Below are 15752 nucleotides of genomic sequence, written 5' to 3'. Positions count from 1 at the left end.
CCCTCACCAGTTAAGGAACTGGTATGTTACAATACTGAAATTTTACTGCATCTTGGTTAATACAAATTTATAATCAAGACTAACATGAGCAGACAGAAAGAACATCTACTGAAATTAAGACTGCAGTGACTAATTTAGAAAGAATAGAGACCAATATGAAGTCTCAGAAATCTATCTTGATCTTTTCAGGGAAAGATGAGGCAGACTTCAATTTTGAGACTTTATGTTCTCTGGGAGCTAAAAATACATCTTAAAAGTAGTTGTGTTAAGTTTCCCCTTATTTATCCACAGATGTAGTTCACAAATACAGTCACAGCACCCTTTATTATTTAACTATTTTTGGGTTTTGTTTGTTTGTTTCTATCCTTCTGTTTGGAGGCAGTACACCTTCAGTATTGCTACCTGAATATTACCGTTGGCTTGGTCAGACAATGGCATACACTTTAAAGCTATATGGGTTTGGCCTTGTTTTAACTTTGGTCTCCAGCAGCCTCTAGGCATCTTAACAGATCTTTTGATGCTGCCTACAGTTTAACAACAGGTTATTCTTTCTGGAAATGTAGGGGATTGGCTCAGTTCTAACAGATCAGGATTCAAGAATCTAGTGAACATTTTCCCAGGGCCCTCCCTTATTCTTATAAAGAATGTAGTCTTAATATTAGTCCATTGTCAAAAATATCACAGAACACTTCCTTGCTATTATTACCACTCCAAATACACTTGTAGAAAAGCTGCTTTTTAACAGAAGAATGTTTTCACTCTGAGCATATTTGCTACTACAGGTTGCTTATCAAGAAAAACAGCACCAGCATACCACTTAGGCCTTTTGGTGCCATATTTATGCTTTATTTTTTTTAAAAAAAAAGCTACACAATGCTAAGGAAAAAAAAAATCAAGTTTACTTTACAAAAAACCTGCAGCTGTTTTCAAGAGATCTGATCTCACTTATAAATGAAAGTCAGCAGGTAAGAAAGTAAATGTTAATTTAACATTTCATTTGCAGTACATCATCTGAACTTAATCATCCAAAACAGTCACTGAAACTGACTGTTGATTATATCTACACAATCATCTATATCATGTGATTTAAAAAAAAAATACCTGGGAAAATTTAGAGAAATGGAAAAATGTCAGAAGAATGTTATCTAGCCCAACTATAAGCACCTACAGAAACTGAAAGATCTTTCTGGCTTTACTCTCCTTTAAGTTAATTGCAATTCTTGTGTATTTAAGAGAAGTCTTAAGTGTAAAGCTGCTAAATTCTGCTCAGTGAGGGTATTAAAACTGATGCAACACGAATCTACATAGTTACTGTCAAGTTACACTCGTGCTATGTCTTACTATCTTCATAGAAGTGTACTGTGCAAGTCTCAAGTAATTCAAAACGCTCCTGAAAAAGCCCTTGTGTCACTCCTGTGAGGTAGGTACTGTCCTTCCTTTGGAGGGGGGGAAAAAAAAAAAAAAAAAAAAAGGGAACAGACTCAACTGCTGCTCAGTACATCAGGCACACTGACAAACAGATCAACCAGCCTACATTACTATTTGATTTTTCTTCTGCTTCCCTGAATGCAGAGCTTTCAATGGCAACATTCTGTTCAGTACTGTGCATTCCAGAAATAAACAGTGAATTATGCTTTTGATTACAACCATTCCAAGGTAAAGATGTTCAGCATAACTGTTTTGAAACAAACAGAAACATTGCTGTCACTAGTCTGCTCCATTCATCTCCACTGCCAACAATTTATTATTTTGTACATGAAGAATAAAGATGATATCTTATCCTTTAGTCTGACAGCCACTCACTCTGATTAAATGATATTGGGGAAAAAAAAAATATGAACTGCTGTCACAAACCAGACAGCATACAGAGGCTCACAGGTGTCAAATGCAGATCAAGTACAGCTAAATTAATGCTTTGCTACCACTGCAGAAATGCCCTCTAAAGCAGTTTTTCTCACCCCAAGTATAGACTCATTAAGCCTTCACAATTTTTTGAACAAGTTAAGGAGCTGTGAGAAAAGAATTATTAGTGGTCCTTTGCACTAAGGCCATAGTTTATTTGCAGTCTAAAACCATTTTAGTATCTCTTACTAAGAAGGAAAAATCCCTAGCCCGTATCTTTCAGAGCCCTTGCTTCTCATAACCTCACGAGTAGTTTTGTGGTAGTGTAGTAAGCATACTGAAAACTAGACTGGTAAGAATTATACAAATGCTTGTGCTGCCACACAGAAAGGGGTGCCACGGACAAACTTGTTCCATCTTAAAATTAATGAAACTATACCCTACTCAGCTGATGGTAGTAATGGTACCAGTAACATACCTCTGACACCAAGCTGTCTAAAAATTGAGTAGAAAATTCAAGTATCAAAATAAAAGTTGTTAAACAAGATAAATCAACAACTACATTCTCCCATTTGAAGAAATCTAAGTGTAGTAGACTGGCCTATTCACTAGAAATAATGTAAGAGATACAAAGTTCAATCATCACTACACACTAGAATGTTATTGCTAAATTTCAGCTACAGCAAACTAACAAGGAATTCAAAACTGTTACTTCATTTATCATGAGCAGTAGGGGACTGCTGGCCACTGTTCATACTTATGCTTCTGGAAATTACTAGGAACCATCCACAGTGAATGCCACACTATGATCAGAAAGTCAGTCTTGTTACAACTGGACTTTCACATTGCTAGTTCCTGTGTAGGTTGCTGAACTGTCTACTCTCTTCTTTGATGCTTGGAACTTAAGCATTTGGATGTTAACCACCATGTACAGAGAAGAAAGCTGAAACCTTCAAATAAGTATTTCTTACTTGTACAGTCCTTCAGCCCTTTGTTTTCTTAAGTCCTGGTCAGTGTGAGATTTCTGAAGGCCTAATTTGTTCCAAAAGTCAATCAGTAAGGGCTAAACTATTTATCTGAACAAATAAAACTAGGATATTACACATTAGTATCCTCTGTTCTGATCCTGTCTTTTTTTCCTAGTGTACCACTGTATCTAGAGCAGATCTCATCATCGCCCCCTCAGAAGAGTACCTTCCTATCTTGGGGAGAATTGGAGTATACATTTTAAGATTACTTATTACCAGAAAATGAAAAAAATAATCTTGATTTCAGGTTAGAGACATAATTCAAGAGGGAACTTGTAAGTTCGGTACATCAGGTGCTGCAATAGCTATAAGGTTTTAGCATACAAAGCATTTAATATATAAAAATCAGTGAATTAATGCAAGCTTGAATATAAACCCATAAACCTACTGCAGAACCAGCCAGATTACATCACTATACACAAAGTTATTCCACACAATTTGAGTGGAGATACCTCTTACAGAAGTAGCTTTCAACTATTTGCCAAGTAATTTGTATGATGATTCCACAATCTTAACTATTAAAAATATTCTGCATGGGCTAGCTGTATTAAAGAGAAGTTGAACAAAGCATCTTTGAGGTTGCTTCTCCCATTCTTATCTTTTCCCTAGCAAAATGAATCAAGAACACTTTCACAGTTCATTCTGGCAAAGTGTAGAGTAAAATAGTGCCAGTACAGGTAGTCTCAGAGTTTAGATGCTTCAAACACACTATGACTTGATGTGCAAGTATTGCTCAGCATTCATTGGCTCAGAAGCTCAGTCCCTGCAGAGCAACTGTAGATCTAGAAGAGCACCTCCACATGTAGGGATCAGGAAGAGGAGAAAAAGAAAACAGAGGTCTCAAGTCAATGTCCCTTCCTGAACTCAACAAGCTTCCAGATAACCTTCAGAGACAGGAAGAGATGCAAACAATCCAAGCCTTGTCCAAGTGCAAAACTGACACTCTGCATTATCTTTTTACTGTCAGTTAAATTCCTGAATGCAGTGGATATGGATCAGTACCTCAGTACCTGGTAATCATGTAAACTGTGCCTGCCACAAAAGAAAATCCCATTTTGATTGCATATACTTCTGCTTTAGTACTGAACTAACATGTAGTTAATAAATATGCATCCATGTTACTAGTAGAAAAGACAAAGTGATTAAAAAAATAACTGACCAATGTACTGACCAGTGAAAAGAAGTTTGACATTTAAAAACTGCAAAGGATGAAATTAAATAGTTTGCCATTTAAAAAGATTATTTGAAGCCAACATTTTTTTTTTCAAATTCAGTTTCAAGTGTGTACAGTAAATGCAAAGTCCTTGCCCCATGTAAAGCTTTAAGAAAAGTCCATATTTTGATACATATGACATTCTAGTTTTTGGGAGAACCAAGAACTTACTGAAAGTTGTTCTGTCTTATTCAGTAATTTCTTGAGTAAACATTGCAGAGCTACCACTATAATCAGAATACCTAAGCTGCTGGCACAACTCAATAACTAACCATTTAACAAGTTGGGTATAAAAAAAAAAATTTATGTAGTAATACCAATTCAGCACACAAATTCCATGCTTCACAAGTTCTGCTGCTGTGTAAGAGTCTTCCTAACATCTATAGAGGTTAAGTTCAGATTTTTAGGTCACTGCATGCCCGGAGCAAAACAGCAGCAAAATATCTACCACTATGAGCAGCTATACCCAATTGTGCCTTTAGAATGCAAACTATGCAGCAATCTAGATAATCAGTGCCTTGCCACTGAAATAGGACCACACACACACTTGACTGTGTGCATGCTGTAGAGAATAAAGTTACTTACTGAAAAATAAAAATGCATACAGATTCTGATACAGACATACAATCAAGATGGATTAAATCACTTAGACATTCAGATTCGGGGGAAGAGAAAAATCCTTCAAAGACAGCATACAGATGACAAGCCAGCATTACAAAGAACTCTAAAGGCACATTTCAGGTAACATAGTTCTGTTAAGACGAACTGCTTACACACGCAGGCACAAATCTTAATGGCTACCTTCCCCTCCCACCCCCCAACAATTAACAAATAAAAAAAAAAAAAAAGAGAAGTGCATTTGCAGTAATATCAACACCACTCAGTTAATCTGTTCAGTCCAAATGTTTAGCAGTATTTTCCTTATGGTGATATGGATTCTCTGCACTACTCCAATCCAAAAAACTCAAACAGGCAGGATTAGTAAAGGTTCAACTGTTGTACTAGTTAACATTTACTCATCAGAGCCCACTGATCTCTTCTGTGCCCTCTTGTAGGGCAACCTCCTCGGTGAAGCTTTATCTAGATTTAAAAAAAAAAGAAAAAAAGACAGTTGCATCAGTTGCTACAGCTACTTCAGATTAGATGTTATATGACCATCTATTTTTCTCCCTCCCAAACACAAGCCAAACTGCACTTCTAGTACAATGCATCAACACAGAGAAGCCAGTTCAAACAGCTCAAGGCTTTTTTACTAATAGCATCCTAAGTAGGAGGCAACAACAAAAAAAAAGAACGTTCCTATTCTATAACATGCAACTCCAGGGTGAGGGTTGTTTGATTTGCCCGTTACTAAAATGCAAAAAACCCCAAACTCCAAAAAAACCAAACCCCACACCATTTCCTGATGAAGCCACACGCTCTGCTGTTTAGAAGACATGCTCAGTAATTACACTTTTCCAAAGTTACTGAATTTTGATCATTACTGGTTTGAATTTACCTGCCTGAAGAATGTGTGACTGACTCTCCTTTAGATAACTTTGTCTTGCATTAAAGTATTTCCACATTCATATAGATTAACAGAAGAAATGTTTTGGTTGTGAAAAAACACACTCTTCCAGTAAGCATCCATGTCTAACTATGAAGATGACACTTTGTAATCAGATATCCCATACAGTCAAGCCACCCAGCTTTAGCTCTGTGATCAGAGGATGCCAGAAGCATCACCCTACTTTTAAAACTTTGACATGCCTATAATTGTCCTTTACAATGATGGTCCTTACACAGGTAGAATTTCAATCTTTGTAATATGGTAGAGAAGCTGCAATACTTTGGATGAAGTGCTGAAGTGATTGCTAAGTGTATCTGACTCAAAAATGCACATTTTCTTAAACAGAACCATCTCCAATAATTTTACTGTTTAGAATATGTGCTAACACAAGGAGCAGCCATCATGCCATTACAAGCCAATCAGTACAGTATGAAGTGTCTTTCAACAATAAAATAGTCAAGAACCTCTGAGGATCCTGAAGGCTATCTATTTCAAAGAATTCTAGTGTAGAGTTTTAATTAAAACTAACCTGGATCTAAAGAAAACCACAATTAAGAACAATTTAAACATCAGTTTTTCCTAAACTTTAGATATTAAGATATGAATACTTATCTAGCTTAAGAAAGGGATGGGGACAGGACCCAAACATTGCCAGGATTTGGATCCATTTAGAGACAGCTTGCTCTTTGGAAAAAAATATAGCATTTAGGGCTTCAATCTTTCTTGATAGATTGAAGCTTTTCAAATTTCTGTGTATAGATTTTATACTTGTGTCTCAGAAGACAAGTGTAAAAGAAAGCTTACATTTTCAGCAGTAAAACACCAGCCCTTATTCCTATGTAATACAAGTACAGTTAAAAAGAGTGAAGAAATCAAAAAAGTGAAGTCATCAACTCCTGGGACAACTTCACTATCACAGCTAAGGCCTCTAGCCCTTCTACACTGAATAAAGCCCAGAACATGCTTATTTCATCAAAACAGGAGTCTTTATCAAGTAGAGGTAGTTCTTGCAAACAGTCTTCAAAGCACTTCTCTTGTCTAGGATGCAAGTTGAGTGAGGGTCTCTCACCTTACCCCAGACAATGCTACTGGTGATAGCTATTCACCTGGGTTAAGGAAGGGCCAGGAAGGTAAACCTGACTATTAAATTATTATACACAAGGCTGAGGTTTTTTTCTCACTGGAACAAGATGTACTCAGCCACTGGCCGGACACTACACCAAGTTAACAGGGAAGACAAGATACACATCTCCATGTTAGATAAAGGGTTCTGGGAACTATTAGAAGAGATAATAATTTCAGTAGAATATTGCTGAAGTACATTACTACAATATAAACAGAAATATATATATATATGTATTTACAATATATGAAAAAAAATGTATATAAAATGTGTATGTACAGTTGCATGCATCTGTTCTGTAATCTTTTACTACTCATGCTACATCACCAGTCATTGCATGCAGGAAGCTGTACTAGCCACGCTCAGTTATAACATGGACAACACATTAAGCACTTTGACTCTTTACATCACTAGAGTGTGTCTCACCTCTTCTACTCTGCACTGAAGCCATGGGAAAGCAAAACAGAAGAAACAGCAAGAGAAGTTAGAAATATCTACAAACACACATATACATGTCTCTGGTTGACAGACAAACTTCCAAAGAACTTGAGATTATAGATATTTTCTATTTAAACTTCCTTTGTGATCCAAGCTTTGGGTAGATTTTATACTGTTGAAAAAGATTCTACAGAGCAAATTGTAGAAGTCACCAACAGTCATTATTGTATCAACCACTGAAGTTTGTTCTATAGAAGACTAGGCTGCTAATGTAACAGTCTAATCAGTAAGCAGTGCTTTTGACAATTTCTCACATGCTGTTGTGAGAAACTGCTATCAGCTACCTAATTGGTTACATCCAATTGATTAAATAAGTTTGTTACAGTCTAGTTTGTGGAAGGCATACTACTTACTTATTTGATTTAAAGTTTCTTGGGGAATCCAGCTCATATCAACATCGTTCTGATTTGATGTTCCCATCTCTACTTTCTGTACTGGTCTTTTCCTCTGAAAAGTCAAGATAGATAAATAGATTTTTCTTTCCACAAAGTCTTGATAGCACAAGTATTAGAAGTAACTAATAATGATGTTTAATTAATTGCAATTATTCTACTAAGACACAAAGTTAAGGCTAGTCAATGTATGAAGCTGTCTTCGTCACTTATCTTAAGCTATCTTTACCATTAACAATTTTATTCACTTAATCTTGGCATTACCACTTCTAATCCCTCAATACTTACTCCACACAAAGATAAAGATTTCATGCATGCCTGGGCAAGTTCATTATACTTGTTAAAAAAAAAAAGGCTGATTAATCAAACTTTGTGATGAGCAGTTTTGTTACACTTTCTCAGATTAGCACAACATTCCTGTATGTCACCTTGCAAAAGAGATTTCAAAGCATGATAATCATTCCATACTTTTTCCTAAAAGGAAGCTACCTCAAAAGTATCATAAGCCAGACTACATGAAGACATAACCTATGCATTGCATATGGATGAGGCTTAAGTTTTTTATTTCAACAGCTTTTACTTGCCAGATCACTTACATGGACAAACCCTTAGCTGTATAACTTTATAAATGGAATGCAGAAGACCCCGATCAGCATTACGGCAAAGCACTGATAAGAACTAAAGAATTAGACAACTGTTTTCCCAAAAGTTTGACATAGATTAACTAATAGATAAGAAATAGAGAGCATTGGGAACGTTTACCCAGTAAGTATTGAATCAGTAGCTGCACACATCCAGTGACTGGAAGGTATTGAAGACTCCAATTCAACCACTTCAGTGTGGTGCAAAAGAGCAGACCCAAAGAGCATTAAGTAAGCAATCTAAATGTCTCCAATTATGAGCATTTTTTGAAAACACTCTAGTTTTCCCAGTAATCTCCAAGGTCTTGGTTCTGAAAGTAAATTTTCTGAAGTTCTACCTCTACCATCATACTCCAGAAGCAATTACTGAATTGTTTTCTTTTCATATTGGTATGGTCTTGTATTAGCAAATATACAGACAAAATACACTACCCACCTTCCTAGATTCTAGTAACTGATGTAGGCCAACAATGACAAGTAGACCCAGTCCAGCAAGGAACATGTACATGAAGATCCTTTAAAAAAAAGTTTAAGAAATGATTAACTAAAAATCTCAAGTGTTTAAGAGAGGTTTACAGAGGCATAGAAACTAAGACTAGCTTTGGCTACATGCCCACTTGTTCTTTCCCAAGTACTTTTATAGGGTGTGGGTGGGGGAGAAAGTAATGAATGTTTATGTTTGTGACAGCCTTAACCACTTACAAAACCCTTAAAAATCTCTTAATACACTTTTAATACACTACTGCAAAGCAAGTGCTGCTAGCATACCAATCTACTGGTAGAGCTTTCAAAGACCTTGCTTATCTTGCTCTGTCTTCCACAGTCAGAATTCTGCCTGTGCAGACAATTTTTTGAATCTGCATTTTGGCTTGTTTTGAAGAATTCTACCTGAAATACCTATTGATACTTAGCAAGAGGTGAACATAACTGAAATTAATTTGGGAAGCAGGCAGGAATTTACAGGTACAGAATCTATTCCAAGTTGAACATCTTAACTTGACAAAGGAAATTATGGAGTTAAACTACAGAAGAGACTTAATTGAATATCCCTCTTTTAGGGTAATTATCTACTCACAGGTCATTAACTCAAACTGGTTCTAATAATCAGAATTCTTCTGAGATCTCCTTTATCAGTGTATCATACATTTTCACATGACCAATTGTTCTTTCTTTGACACTATTGTATTTGAGAAATATGAATTCATGCAACAGTGATATCTTTTGGTTGGCTTTTTTTAAAAGGAAGCTTGCTCAGAAGGCAATTTCTAACCTGTGTCAGGAGAATTCAAATATTCAGCACTGTCTACAAATATTTATGAAGATTATTTTTCTTAACTCACAGGTTCTCTTAAAATTCCACTCCAGTGTTAGAATATATAAAGCATATCAGCACAGCACATGCTTGCAACATATAAGGTGTATCACATGTACTTAAGCCTAAGACAGGGAAAAAAACCACTCCTGAAAGATACCTGCTACAGACAGGGGTTAGTACAATACTGAATGAGTGAGAGTTCCTCTCATATCCTGAATACATCTTTCAGATTATGTAATCTTGGATTATACTGGAATGCTCCAGAAGTTATACCAGTCTTCACAGTAGGCCAATACTATGGACCCTCTGCATCTTCAATTCTTAGGTAAAAAACACAGAGCATAACAGAAGCTTAACGGCTTTTAACTGCTATGTAGCTGTATATCAGGTCCTATTCCAGGTTTAAACCCTCTGAGCCAAAGCAGATGTGTAAACTGCTCGTTGACACAGTACTAATCTTGAAGACCCCTAGTATTAATACAGATCTTAATTTGGGGAAAAAGTTCATATTTGCAGTCTATCAACATTGTACAAGTCAAACACCTGCTATGCCATCAACAAAACAGAGCCAACCTAACATTCAATGAGGATACAAGAACTGTTCTCATTGGCACCACCAATAACCTATTCTATCAGTATACCAACTGCAATTGAATCTCCAGTCTCCTTACGTTTCTCCATCCAGCCCATCTTCTTTTTCAATAATTGTAACAGTTTGATTGAAGACAGCATCTTGAAACACATTGCCCTATAATGAAGTTTCCACATAACATTTTAAATTAATTTCTTGAACGCATACATAAGTGTTTATCTTTTTCCATGTTCTTGGAAAAATTCTACAAAGCAGTAACTCCTGCATGAGACTTGATTAAGTTTATAAGCAGTGCAAGTTTGACTCAACACATAAAAGCACTTTTGGTGCAAGTACAAAGAACAGTCTTGGTAGTAGCAAGAAATTACTAGAATGAGCTATTACATATGAAGGGTTCTTATTAGAACAATCAAAACAGAAAGGTACAGAAGCCTGTTAAACTTTGACCTACACTAAAGGAGAAAAGAATCCCCTATTTTAAACCCCATTTATTCTTTTGGATAGTCTTCCCCCAGATTGCAACTACTGGCCATTTACTTGCTCCAAGTCAAATTTGCAGAGAGGATTCATGCCGATAGGTAAATCTGCTAGCAAAGCCCAGTCAAAGCTATTTTAAAGAAAGCTTTAGTTTTTGGTTTGTGTTTTGTTTTTTTTTTTTTTTTATTAACGTGAGTACAGCCCACTAGTACACAGTTCTAAGGCATTCTACCACTGCTGTTGTGACTAAGTCTAATGTATAGAGATAGGTGCACATGGGGGGGCTATTGTGAAACATGTAGACAGACATACTGTGCTTATGGATCTACTGCTTTGCTTAAAAACCAGAGGCATTCAACTTTCTGAAGAGGTAGTAACCTGACTGAGAAGTTCATTCCTGACATTTCCACATCAACTAGAAAGATTAAAGTGAATTACAACATTAGGCTTACATTTACATCTCTGTAGTTGAGATTGATAACTAGTCCAAAAGGGCGACCACCCATAGGCTCAGCAGGGATGAAAGAGTACTCAAACGTGGCTTGTCTCTGTGGTGGAACCACTGTATTTAGAGGGAGAGCTGTGAAGTTCTGGATATAAAACTGATAGTCTTGAGGATACCGGAAAGAAGCATCAAGAGACTCAACAATGAAATCCTCTGCACCCTTATTGGTGAAGCCCACCAGAAATTTTACAATGTTGTTTGCTGGAAAGTCTAAAACACAAGAAAATATTCAACCATTAGAAACTTCATACACCACACCTAGACCATTTCTAAACAGAGTGTCTAGAACAGATTCTGGTTTTATAGCTTCACTGTTTTATGCACACACTGATATAGTGTAAGCAACAGTAAAATTGGTAGAAAAGCACAAGACTCTTACCTTCACCTTTCACAAATAAGATGGTTGTATCAGCACTAGGTGAGGCTTTAGGTTCTCCTGACAAGTCTTCTTCCTCTTTTTCTTCTGTCTAAGACAAGAGACTTTTTTGAAAAATCCTATAATGAACAGTGAAGCAAAGACCATGCTTGTTTCATGAGAATCCCATGTGTCAAATCATGCAACAATGGTAAGAATTAGTATCCATTCCTGCGGTTGCAGGATTAGTATATAGTCTGTTCTCCCTCTAGATTTGATTAGCATAATTTTCAGCATTTATCTTTCTACTTGTATTTGACACAGTGACTAATCTGAACTGCATTTAGCAGTACTGAAATGTTTATAATTGGAAAGCAACAGTAAGGTCTCTGTTTGGGGGTGGAAGGAAAATAGAATCCAAATCTTAAGTGTTCACAACTAAGCTATTTCTATTTAGAAAACAAGCATTTCCAAAATTATAGGCAACCATAAGGCAAATAAGAGTTACTTTCACTACAGAGGGAGTGTTTATAGAAGTTTTCTGTAAGTTTTAATTCATTAACTGTTATATATGCCTGGAAATAGTTAGACTGTTGGAACTAAGTAAGTTCATGGATTCACTTGTTCAAGCTCACCTTTGTGATGATCCACTTAATCTGGCAATTGCAAGCATTAAGGGCTTATTTTCCACATGGGGATCATGGGATCACGGGATCACCACCTCCCCCACCAAATAAAAACAAGGCTGAACCCATTCTGAACTGTCTGAACTAATTGCTTGTGAGTTAGATTATTTTATTTCACTGCTTAAACAACCTGCTTAAACAACACTGCTTAAACTTGAAGCAGCGGATAGCCTACACGTACCGTGATCTAGGGAAGCCATGAACCAGAGATGAGCACCTAGCATCTTGATTTCAAGATGCTATGCAAAACTGCATCTTCTATTTCAGTGGCAAATAAACTGCCTGAAAAGTGTAATGTTTTGTATCTGAGTCACAGACTATTTATTAAAAGCAAATTACATCCAAAAGGTTATTTAATACTCTGTCAATACCAAATACCTAGCATACCTTCTACCACTTAGCAAAGCTGGTCAACCATAAGCTCACCAATTTATGAACATCAGTAAAAATCTAACAGAATTAAATAACAGTTTAGCAGGTCTCCATTTTTATTATTTAGGTCTTCTAATAATGTCAAAAACTTTCTTATTTTGCACCAGAACTTTGAGAAATTTTGGTACCAATTTAAGTACACAAAGTGTTGAGCAAGCTCAATACTGTACTGCTACAAGCTGATCACATAATTCCTGTCATGATTTAAATCTGGCTGGCAACCAAACACCACACAGCCACTCGTTCACACTCCCACACTCCAGGGAATGGGGGAGAGAACTGGAGGGGTAAATGTAAGGAGACTCATAGATTGAGATGAAAACAATAATTGAAATAATTGTAATAATAGTAAAAATATACAATACACAATGTGAGTGCTTGCCACTCATCAACCAACATCCAGCCCATTCCCAGCTAGCCATGCAAGAGAAGGGAAAATCCGAAAACCCCAATCCCAGAAGAGAGAGCAAGTCAGCTTCCTGGCCAACCTTCATCTATATACTGAGCATAATGCTATATGATATGGAATATTCCACTGGCCAATTTGGATCCATTGCTCTGGCTGTGATCCCTCCCAGCTTCTTGTGTACCTGCACATTAGCAGGATATGGGAAGCTGAAAAGTCCTTGATTTTGTAGTAATAACTAAAACCATCAGTGTATTATCATGTGTATATTATCAGTGTATTTCTCTCATACCAAATCCAAAACACAGCACTATTCTAGATGCTATGAAGGAAAATTACTTTATCGCAGCTGAAACCAGGAAAACTACATAAGGCATTTCACTTTGTCAGGATGAAGCAAGTGACCCTGAACAGCAGTATGGCTACTGGTATAACAGCCATACCCTGCAACAAGTATCAGAGACTATGAATGTGCTAAGTGAAAACAGGCTGCAAAACAAAGTTTTTCAGAATTAATACTGAGCTTAATTAGGATTCTGTTGCCCCTTGAAAACAGAGCCCAAAGAAGCCAGAATGAAGTAGTCCTATACCCCAGTGTTCTTCTCAGTTTACCGAGATACAGCTTAAAGTGGGAAGAACTACAAGGGGCTTCTATGATAATCTGGTTCCCTCATTTGGTGTTTTTCTTGTGAACAGAAATCAGGTTGTCCCCATGTGTTTTTTCAACTGGCAATTCAGGAAGAGACATCCTTCTGAAACATCAAACTGAACACAAGTTTAATTGGAGACTTTAAAACAGCTATTTGGAAACAGTGATGCTATTAAACTTGTATTTACATATATCTAAAATACCTAGCTTCAGGCACCTTCGGTCTATTTTGTACTTATGAAGTAGACATTCATGTACAATTACCAAGTCTGTTGGCTCATCTTCTTCAACTTCAGCTTCATCATCTTCATCTTCAACTACAGTATCTTCCACAGCTTCTTCATCTTCTGTAGCATCTTGAGCTGCAACTAATAAACCCGAACCTACCAAAACAAAATGCAAATACAAGAAAAGTCTTTTCAGTGTCTAGTTAGTCAACAGAAAACTGACATTGTAGTACAATTTTCAAAATGATGTTTGAAGAATTTTAGCTTTCTGAACTATTCATTTATGTATCAGTGAGTTCAAAACCAGAAAGTTTACAGCTGGATATCAAGAATTTCATCATTCACACAGCAATACTTAAATTTGCAGATGCAAACAACTTGCCTTAAAAGCCATTGTTTGGTTTTTTAAACATCACCATATTATATTACTTTAATTTTGTTTTGTTATTACAAATGTGAAAATAAAAAGACATCACTATTGCCAGGAAATTAACTTGCTGAGTACTATTTCTTCTAAGACTAATAAATTTAAGAAATTATTAACATGTCCTTTTCATTTGCTGGTACCAGAACACTACGCTTTCACAGGTAGTTAAAAAAGTTGTTTTTGCACTTATTTTAATTCAAGCTTTAAAACATAAAAAAGTCTTTTTGAATATGACCTCCTCAATATTATATATACAGCTATATCTGTATGTTCAACAGAACCACAACACTGTTCAGAAAAGAAACATGATTAGAGCATGGCCCCAGAGCAAGGCTCCAAGACAAGTGCAGCCAGACAGTTCACTGCCTCCTTGATTTTATGGACCAGAGTCTCCTACATTCAAACACTGGGCAATACAAATAGTAGCCACAGGACAAAGTTTCATCTATTTGCCGTTTAGAGCCCATGTAAGCTAGGCTGAGAATTTTATACACAAAACTACAGATATTTTTAAAAAACCTTGTCCAAAAATGAAAGAGTAGAAATGGATGACTGATTTACACAAGCCTGAAAAATAACTGTCACAAGTACACACTGAAAGTAAATAATTAAAAACTTTCACGAGGAATAAGAATCCTTGAGCAGGACAAGTATATCCAAGGATCTCGAGATTGTCAGTCATAGCTAGAAAATGCAAATGCAAACCCTGCCAAGTCACTTGAGAAGGTACGCTCAAAGACTTGCTCAACCACGTGCAACCCAACCCAACAACAGTGGGTTTATTTTCTGAAATTTTAAACTCATCATGCTGAAGATTTTATTTTAATTAAAAACTTTGTATCTGAACAGGTTATGAATACAAGCATTCTTTGCAAGCAACTGTGCTAGCACGTTCTCTTAGACCTCTAATTTACAGGGTTTTTTTCAGTGGATGTCAGAAGGGCTGATGATGTGGCAATAGCGGGAGAGGAGAGCTGCCCACCGCGGGAAGCAGCGGACACACAGCATGAGCTGCTGCCCGCGGGGAGAACCGAGTGAGATGGCTGCCCTCCTGCCTTTCCACACCTAGTAGCAGGGAGGCAGTTTTCATGTGGTCAATCAGATAACGCTGCAGAGTAAACTGAGATTAGTGGCTCGGCGATGTGAAGGACACTTGGGGGGTGGCGGGAGGCACGGTGTGAAGACAGTCTGGCAACCAGCGCACCTGCTAACGATTCACTATAGCAGCCAGCACCGCCTGAGCGCGGCAGCACGCAGAGACAAACCCGTTGCTACAGCCTCCAGTGGGTTTCGAGCGGGACAACCGCGCCCACGTGGCTCTCCAAGGCCGATCGCACGGCGGGGCCCGAGAGCGGTGCCTGGGCGGCAGCAGCGCCGAGCGCCGCTCGCTCTGCG

General features: G+C 37.2%; 1 protein-coding gene across 1 annotated transcript; it reads right to left on the bottom strand.

Annotated features, from left to right (window-relative positions):
• Positions 1-338: 338 nt before the first annotated feature.
• On the bottom strand, positions 339-14824 carry SSR1 (signal sequence receptor subunit 1). The gene is made up of 9 exons (XM_026841376.1): positions 14755-14824; positions 13968-14086; positions 11555-11642; positions 11123-11385; positions 10273-10349; positions 8723-8801; positions 7607-7700; positions 7182-7196; positions 339-5163 (listed from the first exon to the last, which is right to left on the bottom strand). The coding sequence occupies exons 1-9, from the start codon at positions 14822-14824 to the stop codon at positions 5096-5098; spliced, it is 873 nt and encodes a 290-aa protein (XP_026697177.1). The 3' UTR covers positions 339-5095.
• Between the last annotated feature and the right edge of the window lie 928 nt (positions 14825-15752).

Source organism: Athene cunicularia, assembly GCF_003259725.1.
Source record: "Athene cunicularia isolate RWA chromosome 2 unlocalized genomic scaffold, athCun1 chr2_part1, whole genome shotgun sequence".
NCBI classification, from domain to species: Eukaryota; Metazoa; Chordata; class Aves; order Strigiformes; family Strigidae; genus Athene; species Athene cunicularia.
The sequence above is the reverse complement of the archived record's forward strand: the minus strand, read 5'-3'. Positions and strand labels throughout refer to the sequence as shown.